The sequence below is a fragment of the Scleropages formosus genome, chromosome 3 (genome assembly GCF_900964775.1).
Source record: "Scleropages formosus chromosome 3, fSclFor1.1, whole genome shotgun sequence".
In the NCBI taxonomy this organism is placed as follows: domain Eukaryota; kingdom Metazoa; phylum Chordata; class Actinopteri; order Osteoglossiformes; family Osteoglossidae; genus Scleropages; species Scleropages formosus.
This window is the reverse complement of record NC_041808.1, coordinates 28,007,408-28,025,342: the sequence shown is the minus strand read 5'-3', so window position 1 is coordinate 28,025,342 and position 17,935 is coordinate 28,007,408. Positions and strand designations below refer to the sequence as shown.

The 17,935-nt window shown below is 39.2% G+C and overlaps 1 protein-coding gene across 1 annotated transcript; it reads right to left on the bottom strand.

Moving 5' to 3' along the window:
• Positions 1 to 3,258: 3,258 nt before the first annotated feature.
• Positions 3,259 to 4,147, bottom strand: LOC108926107 (transcription factor Sox-14-like). The gene has a single exon (XM_029250646.1). The coding sequence runs from the start codon at positions 4,090 to 4,092 to the stop codon at positions 3,364 to 3,366; it is 729 nt and encodes a 242-aa protein (XP_029106479.1). The 5' UTR covers positions 4,093 to 4,147; the 3' UTR covers positions 3,259 to 3,363.
• Positions 4,148 to 17,935: the final 13,788 nt, after the last annotated feature.

Genomic DNA, 17,935 nt, shown 5'->3' with positions numbered 1-17,935 from the left:
TCTTTCCAAAGTATATATATATACAGTATCCCTTCCTCGCGCTCGTGTCCGGCTTATCAGCTCAGCCACGTTTCACTTCTTCCAAATGAAAACGGCTCTTTGAAAGTAGTGCCGGCACTTCAAACAACGGAACGCTTACTGTACTTGTCTTATGTCCAAATAGCCCCCCGGATCCAATTTCAGATAGACAGGGCTTGGGCGGTGATGCTTTTCTCGAGTTTCAGAGACGGGCAGTTAAAATAAAATAAAATAAAAAAAAATAGAATAATAAAATAAAATTTAAAAAAATAAAATAAAATAAAAAAAATAAAAAGGTTGCGGAATAAATATCATTATTTTTAAGAAGGTATCAATATATTATTATTATTTTTATTATTATTATTACTATTTTTTATTTTTTTTTTATTGGTGTTGTCTTGTTGTCACAGGTGTAAAGTTTTGCAGGCCTATAGACGCGCTCCTACACCTCTGAGCAGAGCTGAGCAGTTATGAAACCATACAATCTACATATTAATGCACGGAAAGACGTTATTCCAGTGTTTAAATACTGAGCTTAATATACAACAACGAAAATGACGGCTGACGTTCAAATTAAGATAAATCATCTGTTTAATGTTTGATTTTCCTCTACGTTTCCGAGACTATTAGCGTTCTGTTTCCCTTTGGCTTTCATTGCTCAATTGAGCATATAAATTATCTGGAATGAGTGTACTGTTCGTATTAAGTGAAATAAAGAACAATTATCGCCCGTTTCCCTCTGATATCAGCATGAAAAAGTGCTGTAGAGATAAGACAGGCCGAATTGGACTCGGAATCAGTGACACTAAAAAAGCGTCAAAGAGATCGGTGGGAGACTCGAATTTAGTGTGACCACAATTTCAAGTGTCATTTCAAATAACGACTCGTATGTATAATATGGCATTATGGTTGTGAATGTTTAGTTGTAGACGCAAAATAAACATTATTTTAAATGGCACAACGGCTCATGATAAATTCTCAGGAGAAAAGGCCAAGAAGAAGAAGACCCACAGAAGAGTATACAAGATGTAGTTTAAAATGATATATTTCAAAAAAAAAAGAAAAAAAAAACAGATGATGATGTGCTGGCAACGAAGCATCAAGCCCTATTTGGAATGGAGTGGGGATTAATTACCATATCGCTAGCAAATGTAATATCGTAAAAATACACATTTTTAACCGCTCCTTTATGATTGCTTCAGAAAGTAATTATCTTTGTTGAAGTTAAATCTACACGCTTTAGGGGATCGACGCAAAACGTCGCATGCAGTTCAATGGAGAGTCGCTGTAATTTAGCGCGCCAGATAAGAGCGAAGTCCGTCATAAGTAGTACGTGACACACCCCCCCCCCCATCCCCATCCCCTCCCCTCCCTGCCATATATTCATGTCACCTTGGGCAATGGTGCACAATCCAGGATCTTAACTTCTCTCGGCGTATGTTTCTCACAGATAAGTAAACAATCTGGATGGGAAATGAAATTCTTAATTAAAACAGTAATGCTATTACACGTGGGTGCGCGACGCTGTGACAATGGATCATGAAGTATCTGCAGCATCAAGTTCTCCGCGCGCAACCGCAGCCCGCTCGTCTTCTGCGGGCTTATTGGAGCAAATCCGATTTAGTCAAAATTGCTACTGCTCTTATTTAAAATACGTAAAGATAATATAGATCACTAATCGCTTCAGTCATGCGGTAATTGTGTATGCATACATACATATGAGTATCCGCATGCGCAGTGGCACGCATCATACATGCATAATAATGGGGTTTAATGATATAACATGTATTCGTAGATTAAAGCGTCGATGCCCCTGTGTATACGGACATTAGAAGTGAAGGGTTTAGGAATCGCTCTGAAGTCGACGTTTCTGGCTGTTGGTATCGCCTATTGATCATATTCCCATTAAATATCTGTGTTAAATGTTACATACGTAGTGAACAGATCAGAATTACTGTAAGGAGGCAAAACAGAAGATGTGAGTGTATAGCAATCATCATGAGAAAATAATCTGAGGTGGGTTCAGACCTTTAAAAATGTAGAAATTATTTCTTACCTCTGACTGTACTTTGAGGTTATGTTCTGATACTGCCTCTTCCCTCAGCGGGCCTCCTACACTGATTTATTAAATGTGCTAATTAATTAGTGACTGTATCAACAGTTGTCTCTAGAGTATCTGAGGACGCCGTAAAACATTATTAATCACTTTCGGCCCGATAAAAAACTGCTGCTATTCGGAAGTTATTCTTTTCATTTAAAACAAGCAAATGTAGTGTATTTTCAGTTTATATAGCATGCATATGCTCATACAAAACATTTGTGTTGGAAAGACTAAATACCACTTAGGTAACCTATAAAAATGCCAGAAACAAATTTAAAAATACGAATAGTTAATTCCCTATTTTTGACATATAATATAAAACATTTTTACGTATAAAAGACAGCAAACAGCAAGTGACAACACTGGATTTAAGTTTAGGAAAAGTTCATTTGTGAATCTTTTTCGCCGTTGAATACAGCTATAATATTGCAACAGTACATAAAAGTCTGTTTTATTTTTCTTTTTTTTAAGACAGATCGCCTTTATTTAATATATGTCTTTGCTTGGCAAAAGAGCAGAACAGCGAGGTTAACATCCTCCCGTTTACCTTCTGTGACACGACAGATTTAAAACACCATATCAGATGAAAAATACAACATTAAATGCATTTCATATTGGAACGTCTTCACACATAAAATAAATATGATTATGAGCACATAACAGAAAGCCTAAAGTCGAAAGCAGTATGAGGTATACCTTTTTTAAATTTTACAGCTTTAGAAAGTAATTACTGTTTAATTTCTTGAGCCCATTTAGTAAACAGGAGCAATCTTTCATATAATAGACCTAAGTTTCACTTAACCGTTACCTGCAAATTCGGATTTCCCTGAAGTTGAATTGTCATTAAATAAAATAAAATTATCTTAATCTGAAAAAAAAAAAAAAAAAAACTTTCATTTATAGCATAAAATGTACACAGTAAAGGCCCCCGAGGTAGGCTAACTCTATAAACATTTTATGATTGACAACTGTTAGGGAACCCGCCTTATATAAGTTTCCCAAAACGCCGGTTGGGCTCTTTGAAAAAAAAACCGCCCTGCTCTTGGAAAAAGGTGGGGGGGGGGGGGGGGGGGGGGGGGGGATGAAATAAATAAATAAAAGAAAACCACTTCATTCATCCACGAGTTGGGTTTCGGCTGGGATCGTTTCTTCTCTCGGTCCGTATTTACAAGCACTGTTCAATCCAGGTCACAGGTGTCGGGGACAGAGAAGTTCAGATTTGATTTGTTGGCGTGTCCGCGGCATTACATGGCGGCACCGTGCGCCGAGGAGTACGGCTCTATTCCAGCCTTGCCCATACCTGGGAACAGTATGTACGCCACCGGCGGCTGTAAAGTGGACGCCGACCAGGCGCTACAGTTACAGGGTACCACATAGCCGGGGTTTGTGGGTGACGGGTGGCCGTGGCCGTGGCCGTGGCCGTGCGGGCTCGGGCAAGCAAACCCCCCGAAGGCGCCGCTCTGGTATCCCAAAGACGAGGCGTAGGGCAAGGTGCTGCTGCTCAAAGCGTGCGGCATCTCGGTCACCTTCTGCATGGCGCTGGAGCCGAACTGGCTCGGGTCGAGGAAGGAGTACGGAGCGGAGGTGGGCGGCAGAAATGCGCGCGCTTTCTCCGCGGAGCCCAGCAGCGTGTCCGTGGCCGTCACCGGGAGTCCTTTCAAGTGATCCGTGTCCCCGAGGTAGGGCAAGGGAAACACATACCTGTCTTTCTTCAGGAGGTTCTTGGGTTTGCGCCTCGGTCTGTACTTGTAGTCTGGATGCTCCTTCATGTGCTGCGCCCTCAGCCTCTTCGCCTCGTCGATGTAGGGTCTCTTCTCCGACTCGGAGAGCAGCTTCCATTCGGCTCCGAGTCTTTTGCTGATTTCCGAATTGTGCATTTTGGGGTTCTCCTGTGCCATTTTCCTCCGCTGGCCCCGAGACCACACCATGAACGCGTTCATGGGTCTCTTGATGTGATCTACAGGTTTCGACATGATTTTCAGGTGATGCCCTTTCAGCTCCACTTTGAGGCGATTGTGTAGCGCAAGGTTCTGGAGCCGGACGAGAAGATGCGATCACTTGTCCCACCGCGAGACACTGACTGCTCAGGGCAGTTCTTGGGACTGCAATAAGAGATGTGAAGAAGACATGCAACTCCGTTACGTGATTTTGCGTCCAGTCCTGAAGTCACCACGAAAAAGAAATACATCTATTATTGTTTTATTTTATTCTTTTTTTTTCTTTTTAATTACAATAATACATGGCTTAGGTGGAAGCACTTCGCAGCTCCGACATCCGCCGAGGTGAAACGAGGTCCGAGGTGGACTGCTGTCAACGGTTCCTCTTGTCGTCGGACGTGACTCTTTCAGAAAGCGGCACCTGACTGGAAAACGAGAAAGAAAAGCGAGGTGACGAACGAGCGCCAAAAAGTGGCGAAATTCAAAGGCTGGGGCCGGGCCGCTCTGCGCGCGAGCCCACATAATCAGAAGGGCGTCCGCGAACCATCCAATCAGCGAGAGGAGGCCAAACGAACACCGCAATGAAAAAGGCGCACAATAGACTACGCTCATCGATTAGCGGATGCCTTTGTCGGGAGCAACTTACATCGCTAGGTTTGTGCACGAAGACACTTATGGATATTGACCCATTTGTAGAGCGGGGTGTTCCGGGTGTTCACTTGGTCGTAAGTCCTGCCTTTAAAGGCACTCGCGGAGGAGCGGGATTCGATCGAGGAGTGCGAGAGCTCTAAGCACTACGCCACCTGCTGCCCCGTTAGACTATGAGGAAAAACCGCGCACTTCAATCTCTGCCAGTCATCTTCCCCAAAACAGAATTTCGGTCCATTTGCGATTAAACGAGACTTTCCACCCTTGAGTAAAAAAAAAAAAAAAAAAAAGTAAGTAAATAAATAAAAAGGAAATGCCAAGGCAATCAAAATATGCAGGAAGTAAACATTTCCCCCCATAAAGAAAACGCACAAGTCACAAACACATTCTTCGGGAATTTCTCTGAATCTGAGATGTTGTATCGATTTCATCAGTACTAGGTGCGAACGAAAACGATTGATCGTATCAGATCAGTACAAGTGCGTATCAAATTCAGGTTCCTAACCAAATGGAAAGAAAGTGATTTATCAGTAGCGTGTGTATGTGTGTGTGTGTGTGTGTCTAATAGCGGAGCAACATAAACAAAGAGCAGAAGTGAAATGCTCGGAGCGGAGGAGGTGGGCTGCGAGGGGAGCTCTGTTAATGGCCCCGCTAATGGTCTGTCTAATGTAACAATGCCCCGCAGCGAAATATTCATTAAACTGGAGCAATTGTGTAGAGCTCTCCTGGGAGCAGCTTCGTTAGAGCTTTTTTTTACATTTACATTTATTCATTTAGCAGACGCTTTTCTCCAAAGCGACGTACATCTCATAGAAAATACAATTTGTGCTTTTTTGTTTGTTTGTTTGTTTGTTTGTTTTTTTTTTTTTCCTCCTTTCTTTACTCGCTCGCCTCCTCTAATCTCGCATCAGAGCCAACCCATGTTGAACAGGCCCGAAGAAGGGTTCCGAATTGCTTCTGGGACGAACAACAACAACAACAACAACAACAACAACAACAACAACAATAATAATAATAATAATAATAATAATAATAATAATTCTAACTGAAATTACTATCATTTGGGTGCCCTGATTTTTATTTTAATATAAAGCGGGAAACTGTCTGAATTTGATGCTTTCTTAATCTCAGGAATAATGACAAAAAAAAGACCCCAGAAAGCGAGTGACTCATACAGTATTCAAAGGTTAGTCTGACGTCACTAAATTTCACCCTCCGCCAACAGAACAATATAGGAAGTCTTCCAAATGTCTTTAGTTGGTCTTGACTGAGTATTATTATTATTATTATTATTATTGTTGTTGTTGTTGTTGCTGCTGCTGTTTCTGTAAACCAAGTCCAAGATCAGTGAAAAAATATACCCATTACGGTCGCATGTAAATTTGGAAATATCTTTATCTCGGCGTGGGCGGTACATTAATTAAATGTGTGGTACTGTACTTGAGAAGAGGCAAAGAGTAACAGTACTGTACAGTATTGCGATGCTGAAATACACTGTAATTCCGTTTACCGTTTGTACCTCTGCTTTCTGTCCCAGCCAGGGTACACACGGGTAAAACGTGGCCGCTGAACACTGTGTCACAGCACCAATAATAAACAAGGACACAACTGTGTGGAAATGTTCAGTGACAGAAATGCGACGGTAACACGCACCCACGCAGACGCGTGTTTTTTTTTTTTTTTTTTTTTTGGCGTTTTTTTCACATTTATTCAATACGGGCGCAGTCATGGCGTACTTTATATTACACTTACTGTAATTTCCATGTACTTGTCGTAGTGTCAGTACGAGTACTAGTACCGTGGTACCGCGTAAACCTGGCTTGACATCTCGAGAACGTCTTTCTAAAGAAACATGAACGTGGTTTCTGCACATAAAACGAACTTTTTTTTTTTTTAACATTCCCCCCCCGGAGTCACATTTTTGTAAAATTAAATGAAGAATAAAAATAAAAGTGCTTTCTGTGTTTAGTAAAACAATGTGTTAAAATGCCTCCTTTGGTGAAAAATGTTGCAGGAAGAGTAGGGTAACAACCCTGCCGGGATCCAGCGATGTTAGCAGTAGTAACGACAGCAATTATGCACCAATTCTGGGGGATGAAGTATTTCTGCTTAACCACCCCCGCCCCCCCCCCACACACACGCGTACACCTTAGAACAGTAACACCCTATTTTACACCTCTGCTCGAACACGCCCATTCACATTCAGCGCAGCCCCTCGCGGTTTCTCACAGTAAGACGAAACGCGCAAATAAACTCGTCAATATACATGAACGTTCAGTTTTTGATTTACAAGTATCAATAGGTGGCGTTGCGCTTCCAGAGGTCGCCTGGTAATCTGGAGCTTCTCCTTCTGACGTCCCTTCTTACGGCCTTAGCCTTCGTTTAGAACCGACTGCGCAAAATACCACGCTGTATAAATCACGGGAACATCGATGTAAATTTGCTGAATAATAGTAACAGATTCCTCAAGTCCTGACAATAACTGCGTATGTCAATGACAGACATGAAGCAATACCTGACTTGTAAATTATGTCCTTCTGTCATGTGTAGTGACGATAATTAAATATTAAAAGGCAATAAACGCTAATAAAAAGGATCAAAATCGTGTAACAGTAACGATTTAATAATGAGGCATAAAACACAATGGGGAAAAGGTATATTCATATATCTTTTCATGTACCCATATTGTTTTCATATTTGGGGTTTCTGTTATGTGCTCATAATAATAATTGAATTATAAAAATAATCGTCATTTAATTTTGAACTTACATAAAAAAATGTCAGAATGGTCCAAAGAAAGAAAAAAGTCCAAAGTAGTATACTATGTTACACAAATATACCATTTTTTTTGCCACCTGGTGAAAAAGTTATTGCTTGTCATGTAATACTATTTATATACCTATATATGTAGCTAGGCTAGATACTTTTTGAAGTAATTAAACATTACAAAAAAATCTCAGATGGCACTGCACTGTACTGATTCACTGGTTAAATGTCAATCACTTTTAAAGCACATTTTTATTCCACCAAATATACCAGTGAACTGCAAAGCTGTACTTAAAATAGGATTGAAATGTGTGGAAACCCACAAAAACAACAACAAAATAAGGAGCCTACTTGTTCTAATCATTCAGTTTTGAACAAACTCATGTTGGACCCTTATACCCTTCCTTGTGTGCATTATTGTACAAGATGGAGATTAAAGTAAAGTCTGTAAAGATGCTTCTCCCACCCCGTTGAAGCCATACTGCTGTTCTATAGATAGCTTCTGTATGACAGTTGCAGGTTTCGCCCATATCTGACAACATAGCCTACACGGCTCCTGGTCCATGTCATGGTGATACCTTACTTGGGCTATTGCAACCCCCATCCTGTGTGATCTTTCATCCTCCATCATCAAGCCTCTCTAGGTGGTTCAGAAAGCTGCAGAGTTCCCACACATCACCTCTCCTTGTCTCTTTCCACTGGCTTCCAGCAGCTGCACATATCAAGCTACTCTGGTTCTGGCCTACAATACAGCCAAAGAATTTGCACCCTAAAACATACAACGTCTGATCACTCCCTACACCGCAGGGAGAGTGTTGTACTCTTCCACCTTTCACTGAAAAAAATGGAAAGTAGCTCTACTGAAAACACTAAAACAATACATTTACAATCAACTTGATACATGTATGTTTGAGATGAGAACATAATTATATTGCATAAAGTCCAAGTGAAATTCAACACAGTCATCAAAAAGTGATATGATCACGCTGCAATAAAATGTTCCAAATGTTCCAAATGTCTGCGATAGCCGCGACAGTGGTCGTCGCGACAGTGGTCGCGATAGTCGTGGGAGTGGTCGTGATAGTAGCGACAAGGGTCGTGAGTCATGTGTTCCAATGATTGTTTGTACACTGAGAAAAATGGAAAGTAGCTCTACTGAAAATACTAAAACATACATTTAAAATCAACTTAATACATGTATGTCTGAGATGAGAACATAATTATATTGCATAAGTAAAATTCAAAAAACACAGTCATCAAAAAGTAATAGAATCACGCTGCAATAATGTTCGAATCTATTTGGACTTCTAACAAACTATATTTAGGGTCTCCAATTCACTGAAGCACATGTTTGGTCTGTGGGAGGAAACCCATGTGAACAAGGAGAGAACATGCAAACCCAAATCCCACCATCCAGGCACTGTGGGGCACCAGCACTACCCGCTGTGTCACCACTTGATGGGGTAGAGAAGTTCTACAGCTGCAAAAAAACAAAATGTTTGTGAACCTGTAATTCTGTATATGTATTTTATCATTCACCTATCCCACTAAAACATCAATCAGGGAGACGTGCTGTGAAAAGGAAAACACTCAAAAACGGTAGGTAAGGTGTATGGTAACACCCTGGGAACAGGCCAGGGAACTACCCCTCTTGAGCGGTGAATGTTACCGGGTGAGTTTCCTTTTCATTATTTGCTATGTATGGTTTTAAGCCTTGGGGTATGTTTTTAGTGTTTCAAAGGTTCTGCCATGCGGTCTTTATATTAGCTGGTCTTATTGATTTTTATCGTTTTATTTTAAATTTTAACATGGGGGCGTGGTGGCGCAGTGGGTTGGACCGGGTCCTGCTCTCCGGTAGGTATGGGGTTCGAGTCCCACTTGGGGTGCCTTGTGATGGACTAGTATCCCATTCTGGGTGTGTCCCCTCCCCCTCCAGCCTTACGCCCTATGTTGCTGGGTAGGCTCCGGTTCCCTGCGACCCCCTATGGGACAAGCGGTTCAGAAAAATGTGTGTGTATTTTAAATTTTATTATTGCCATGGCAGTTTTTAGGGATAATTTATTTACTGAATAAAGATTTTAATTACCGGAAATGATGAATGAGAAATTTATTCCTGACGAGTTGGACAGTGTGTGGAACCAGACACCCTTGGTGGGCTGGTGATCCATTCTGATCCGTGGAAAAAAAGAAAAAAGTTTGTGATCCTGTTGGAAATAATTGTGGTCTTTCAAATAAGTCACGATAATAGACAAACAATTTGTTTAAACTAATCAGGCATATAAAAATTGTATTTCTTCTTGCCAGCAAAGTATTCTTTTCTCGTGTGCCTATAGAAGAAAGCGAATACCCTACTAGATTAATGAACAAATAAGAGAAAACCTATGGTGAAGGGTCATACTTGAGTGCAACGGGCCAGAATACGTGAGAACTGGAAGTTCAATAGCAGTGCTTCTTCATGTCACTTCATCTTCCTGGTTAAGATAAATTAATGCTGATGACTGTATGACTGGGAATTTACATTTTAAATAAAATGTTGCATATGTAAATCTTCCCTCACCTTTCAGTTCCTGAAATGGCCACACAATTATTAACAATCTTGAATTTCACAGAAACAGATATCTGAACCGACGTTGCTGAATAATAAAGCTCTGCCATTAACTCTTCCTTCTCAAGGACCTGCAGTATTTCTGATATTCTTATTTTCACATGTCTGGGCTCTAGTTCTTGGTTTCTTTCTTACTATAGTGAACATTTGATTTACTATACTGTTACAGGTTTTTATGTTCTGGAAATATATTTACAAATTGTTTTAGATTTTTTTAAAAAAAATGTTTTGGCACTGAATTAATCCAAGGTAGTAGAAAAGACAACGTGATGCACACCAAGGACAATAAATAAACAGCAGAGAGAAAATGAGTGTACACAAATAAAAACAATGTAGATGTTGAGAAGCGTGGAAAGTCTGGAAAATGAATATTTTCTCATTAGGATTAGGGTTTTATTTTCTAATAATTAATTAAATAAAGATTTTTGTCAGGACTCACTCTAATCACCCTCTGAGTTTGAGGAAAAAATAAAATAAGCAAAAAATATGAATGTTATAGCTTTTGGGTCTCATTAATTTAATTAAAACCATTCTCGTTCTTGTTGGAATTGTCAATGTTAAGCGCAATCAACTGAGTACTCAGTGCTTTTCCTTTGGTCTCTTGCACATATCATTTTACAGTTTTGTGAAATTTCATGGTGCTTTCTCTAGTTCAGCTTTTTTCAAGTCAGTTTTATAAGCCCAGCATGGTATATAATGGTGAAATGAACCTCCTGCACCAACTAAAAGCATAAATGTAATCGACTGGTAAGTGACATATCACTTTGTTAACTTACTGCTCAAATTCTTTTGTTGCTTTACATTTTATTTTTATTTGTGTGTTTTTGAAAGGGGGTGCGGTGGCGCAGTGGGTTGGACCGCAGTCCTGCTCTCCAGTGGGTCTGGGGTTCAAGTCCCGCTTGGGGTGCCTTGCGGCGGCCTGGCGTCCCGTCCTGGGTGTGTCCCCTCCGGCCTTACGCCCTGTGTTGCCGGGTAGGCTCCGGTTCCCCGTGACCCCGTAAGGGACAAGCGGTTCTGAAAATGTGTGTGTGTGTGTGTGTGTGTGTGTGTGTGTGTGTGTGTGTTTTTGACTGAGGGGGGTGTGGTGGCTCAGTGGGTTTGACCAGGTCCTGTTCTCCGGTGGGTCTGGGGTTTGAGTCCTGCTTGGGGTGCCTTGTGATGGACGGGCGTCCCGTCCTGGGTGTGTCCCCTCCCCCTCCGGCCTTACGCCCTGTGTTGCCGGGTTAGGCTCTGGCTCCCCGTGACTCCGCAGGGGACAAATTGTTTCGGATAATGTGTGTGTGTGTGTGTGTGTGTGTGTGTATTTTTGACTGTCACTCACTTTCCTTAAGAAAGGGTCACTCATTTAGAGCCCATCCTGGAACCATAGAATGCAAGGCCAAACAGTAAACACCCTGGATGGGAAATTTTCCCATCATAGGGCAGCTACAAACACACACACCAAGACATTTAGGGTCACCTACTAACCTGATATACATGTCTCTGGAAGAAAACCCACCAGACATGGGTTGAACATAAACTACACAAAGAATGAGCTGAATTTGAACCTACATCTGAACAGCAATAAGGCAGTAGTGCTACCTGCTGTGTTGCGACACGACCCTAAAACGAACAACGCAGTTTTCTGCATACGTTCCTCGGTGTTGGTACAATGAAGAAAAAGGGCTAAAACAGTTCAAAAATCAAACAATTTCACAAGTCAGTTCTCGTACAAATTAAACATATTTCATTGTTAATTCCATTATTATATTAATTCTGTCCATTAATTCTATTTAACTGTATCGGTTGATTAATTTTGTTAATTCATTAAGCTCAATTCTATGATACCATTGTGGTACTATTTCTCATGTAACGCTGTTAACAAACTACTTGTTTAAACTGTTCTATTGTATTTGTCTTTTCATGGATCACTTTTCAAAGGTATTTTCACAGAATATAATTCTCAAAAAAGTAAGCGATTCAGTCAGTCACGTGATGCTAAACTCATTACCACCTTTGTTTTCACCTGCGTATGTTTATCTGCTACTCCGTAAAAATGTTTAAACTCCTCTATCTGACAACCTTTAGAACATAAACTCATGATAGCAGTGGAAAATTGTGGATTTATTGATGCTTTTCTCAAAAGCTACCTAAATTGCTTTACGTAGGTGGGTAACTTGCTCCCCCTAGTTAGTACACTGCTCAAGGGTGTTGCAGCTGGAAGTGGGATTCAACCCAACAACCACTACGCTACTCACACACAAACATCATTAGACCTGCATAATCTTTAATCTGTGCTGGATAATGGTCACAGAACTATAAGTGTATTTCTCAGTATCTTTTTCATTTAAACCAAAACAAATGTTACCGCTGTTTCAGAATGACAATTTAGTACAGTTTTTTTTTCCTTCTCACAAATTAATTAATCTTGAGTTAATTTAAGATTAATTTTAAAGACTGTTAGCACTACATTTACCTCATGCTTCGCTCCAAAGCATCCTGTAATGTTAAACTTCCTACAATTAGTCACCCGTTTATGCAGCTGTGTAGTTTGACTGGAGCAATTTAGTTTAAGTACCTTGCTCAAGGGTACTACGGCCAGAACTGACATTTGAACCTGTGGGTCCAAAGGCAGCAGCTGTAACTACTACACTACCAGCTGTCCCCATTATACAGCTTATTTATTTATACAGCTGGGTAGTTTTACTGCAGTAATTCATTGCTCAAGGGTATTGTAGTAGTAGGCAAGTTTCAAACCTGTGACCTTTAGATCCACTGACAATGCCTCTAAACACTACACTATCAGCAAAGTGGTTTGATATTGCTTTCAGGTCACTGGTCAGTTTGGTGTCTTCTGATGATCCCAGACTGCACAGATGCATGATCCCAACTATTCTTTGACTCTAATGACTTGATAGCAAGATTTCTGAAGGCAGCTGTATTTGAGATCAACAGTCACTATAGCTTTGAAGAAGATTGGATATGCCCTGCAGGAGGATGTAGTCTACATTTGAGACTACTAGAAATCAATACGCTGTTTTTCGCTTGAATATTCAGGCCTTTGTAGGTTATCAAACAAAAGCATTTTTATCAGAGGCTCTTAATGTCACACTTCCACCCCCACTTCTTTTTGGCCACCACCTCCTTTTTCTTTCCTTCTCTTTTCTCATTCATTTATTCTACTGTGTGGAAATAGGCTGGGCAACAATTAATTTCAGGGTGAATTGAGGCAGGATCTATTACCCCTCTCTGCCTCTTTTGCTCTAATGAAAATCTATTTCACTTCTCTTTTGTGTTCAATATAATTTAATGCCCATTTTATTAATGGCCTGAAATAATTACAGAAGCCTTTTGTGATTCTTGAGTATGTTTCATTTAATTGTCCAATAAATGTCTAATCGTAGCTCCCATCTAAAGCTATTATGGCATTAAAATTAACAATTATGCCACAAATGTCTTGGTGAATGCGCTGGGGTCTATAGAAATTGTGACTGATAACAAGACATATATAAATCATTCATGAGAAATATTTCTGAAAACAGAGATAGGAGAAATGAACAGAGACGAAGGAGAAGAAAAGAGAAAGAAGAAAGATTTTAAAATTAAATTGAAAATATCAGAAGGCCTAAAAATTTTTAAACTGTGTCACCCTCTCAAATTCTTTTCTCACTCTTCTATCTCTATTTCATTTTGTCTCCTCTTTATTTTGAAGCAATATATTTCACTTTGGGAGTTAATTCACCATAAAGTTGAACGATAAAATATTTATCAGCTCTTGCCTTCATCATTTCTCATTTCTTGCTGCATGGTACCCATTTCACTGTCGTGGCTAAGTGAAAGCAATTAGACAGACTTCCCCTGTTCTTCCCTGTCATTCTCACTGCTTCACTTTCCCTTCACAAATGGGTGTTGCATGGAGTGCCAGTAAGAATTGTTTTCTTAGTTGCCAAGCATCCAAATTTCACGGTGTGCAAAAACTCCATCCACCAGTAAAAGCCTTGTCAGTTCCTACTTGTCAGTTCATAGCTAATATCATACAGTTGGTTTTGGTAGATGTATTTTAATGGTTGAAGGTTTTGGCAATCCCGGTTCAATATTCCAGTTATCTCTGCACTGCCTTGATGTGCCCTGGATTGTTTTAATTACAGGATCAATCAGTTTCCATCAGAAACTATTCAATATGCAAAGTAAAAACAAAATGATGGGTGTTTATATTTTTGTCACATCTTCCGAAAAACTGAGTATTCCACTCTAGTAGATGCTCTGAAATTCATTACGTTAAGGAAAGAGGGAAATAGTAGTTTTTATACTTTTTTTGTTTACTTCAATAAAATTGGTTTCACTCAAAGTTTTACAAACCAAATTGGCATTAATGGAAAGTAATGTGTGAAATTAATGATTTCTGATTGTCGACCATTCATAAAAATTGACTCCATTGTTATATTTCCAACAGACAAAAAGAGTAGCAGTTGTGGATATGTCTCTTAACAGTCGCTCGACTTTATTTTCTATGTTCTGCCATAACTAAGAAATCACCCATCTGATTATTTAATCCCATTGCACAGTTTTGGTCTGATTTATTCTGACTCTTAGCCTTACATTTTAAATGATTTGTTGTATTTGTTTGGTGGTTAGTATTTTGGAGTACAAAAGTTATGTCACTTAAAGTTAAGAGTCATTAAAATGCTAGTTCTGTAACAATATAATATGCTCTTTATCAAGAGTAAAACAGAATAGCATGTGCAGAGCAAGACATCAGGCAGTGCCATGCTATTACTATCCACTGGACTAGTTTCATAAATGTGGCATCTTTTGGATATATAGTTTGGCAGAAATAACACGTTCGTTTGTCTAGAAAATGTGAATTTCAGTCTAATGTACAGTAGGTAAATTTGGAGGTGATACTACAGGCATGTAAGGCCTATGTGAGTAGTTTGAAATAACAGCCTGCAAATGAATGAGATACATTTCATAATCTGTTTCACATTCAAATGCATAGAGTTCTCAGTCATTCTGATCTACCTAATAGGGCTTCTGCCTTCCAACCAAACATCTTGAATAATATGTTAAATTGATTTGCAAATTAACCTTTGTATTCGTACAAAGACACTTCAATGAGCTGCACATCACACCTTTCTTTTTTTTTTCTGAACCAAATTAATTCCAAGACAGATTTCATGGTCAGTGTTATTCTGCTCATTCTCAAGAAGCCCATCATCAATTCCTCAGAATTTTTCATGTCCCCTCCTCTTTTTGTGATTCACTGCGAAATTGACTATTCAGGTCACTAAATAAGTGTGACAGCCATAGATTTACTGCAGTGCCCCGTGCTTTTGAATATGCATTTAGAGTGTTGACCTCCAGCAGGAATTAGTTTTAGTCTTTGGTTATCCTTTATAAAATTCATTGAGTCTCATCTTCTGTTCTTCATCCTCCTTTTATTTAATGCACAAGAAAAAAATCCTGGGCAAATTTTTCATTTTCATTTGACAGTGACCTGCTTTGTTTTATTGCTCCTCCTTTGTTGCAATTAAAAATTCATTTATGTAAGCATAGTACAAGCCACATAATTATTTAATATATTTACTTTATTTATGAAGACACCGAATAGTTCAGTTTTAGATGAATGTAGATGAAATATTACCGTACGTATAATAATTTTGAATACAACCAAGACAGGTTTGATTTTTTTTACAGGTAAACAATTACACTTAGACTGTATTCTGATCTTAGTCTTCGTTTCATGGTCAGTGGTCCACCTTTTCATATGTACCTTTTAAAAGTGAAGGGGCAGTCATAAGATGATGTGGAGGAACTGAGCGGGAATGATGGCTAGGATATAAAATTTATTGGCAGTCTTCACTTAGTGGTGTCCAGTAAAGACTAGTAAATATTATTTGTGGGATATTTTGCCTAGTTCAGTCATTGGTGTGGATGCCATTGATGTGCTATGATTAAAATAGTAAACAAGTGCACAGCTCAGCAAAGCAGAAGTTTGCAGAGTTTGAGTGATTAGCCTGTTATGTTTAAACGTCATACTAAGCTCATAAGTGACATGTATTCCTGTTCTAGGATGCATTTATTTTAAAACATGTTTTGTGAAAGAGGCTTACAGAAATCTGCATAATCTCCCATCACAATTGAGGATATCACTGAACAACAAATGTGTTTGCTCTTTTCTGTGTTTCATCTATCGGCTGAGAGAAAATATTCTGGCTCTTTATGTAGCGTTTGGTCATTTTTCTTTTACATAAAAAGAAAAGTAGAATAATGTTAGCAAAAACTGAATACACATTCAAACACACACACACGGTCTGAAGCCACTTGTCCCATGCAGGGCTGCGGTGAACAAGAGCCCAACCTGGCAACACAGGGCATAAGGCTAGAGGAGTACACCCAGGACGGGACGCCAGTCTATCGCAAGGCACCCCAAGCAGGACTCGAACCCCAGACCCCATGGAGAGCAGGACCCGATCAAACCCACTGCACCACCGCACCCCTCCCCCCAAAAAAATCGATTATCATGCTGCAATTTTACATATAAACATATTCTTTGTTGTTGGTCAGCCATTGTGTAATAATTTGAAAATTGAAACCTTTAAAACAGTCAGAGAAAAAGATTTAAATATAACCCAAAAGCATCTTTATTTAACATTTTATTTAAGAAAAAAATTATATCCCTTAGTTATTTTTGTTTTCTCAGGTAAGTATTCATAAATTTGAGTGTCAAAATTATTTTGATATACAAATAATTTTAATTTAAAGGCAGTAGTTTAGAACACATAATTTTCATTATTGCTCAATTAGAAGAGAACTTGCACTAGATTTTTTTGCAGCCCAGGGACTAGTGGCATGCCATTTTTACGGCTACAACTGAAAAATCTCAAAAAATAAAATGTTGGAGAAAATTCGGTTCAAAATAAAAACTCAAAAACATACATATCTTTGAAACTGTAACTCAGGATTGTTGCTACAATGACCTACAGGTGTACTAACAAACTGCAAACACATACATACACACACACAAAGCAATACATAGGCAAAAGATTATAACATTTAGTACAGACGGTCCTGTAGCACAAAGAAGTTCCAAAGGGGTGAGTAGACATTGTAGAATATATTGAAATTATCATGCAGTTCAAATATTTCACAAATATTTGACTACACCTCATATTTACAGAGCAAGCTTCTGGTGCATTCTATAACAATCCAACACATCTGCTTGTCCGATGTAATGAATGAATGTGTTCCATTAATCCATCCAAAGCAGATTTTGGGTTATGGTTTAACAGGACGATAGAAGGGGATCTTTAACTTTTTTTCTTTTCAGCAGTTCAATGAAGACTTTTTCCCATACCCTATCACATTTCCAGGATAAAAGTATCTAAGGGACAAAAATAGCCTCACTTTTAAAATATAGCTGGACACTGCCCAGAAATTTTCTACAAAGATGAACTGAGGTACGGTAGATTCTGTGAATGAAATTTTTATTTTTTTCACAGCTGCTGAGGGAGGTACAGACAAGGAAGAGTTTAGCATATATGGAAAACCATTCTTTGTCACTGAAAAGAATGGTTATGCTTCCAAGTTTCTCTCAATGCATCCAAAAAACAGTTACCACACTACCAACAGTATATAGTCCAGAGATTATACTTCTGGGAGTACTCAGCGAAACGAGCAGTTTTTCCGTTTATTTATCGCTGACCGAACTCTATTCTCTTTTTCTAGTGGTAAAATCATAAGTCAAAATTGTCAGTTATTTGTGAAAATCAGTACCGGAGAGACCAAAGTTTTGCTCTAGCATAGGAATTTACAACCATTTAATCTGCAATTAAATATGATAATTCCACAATCCCTTTACTCATCCATATGCTGAGCCCA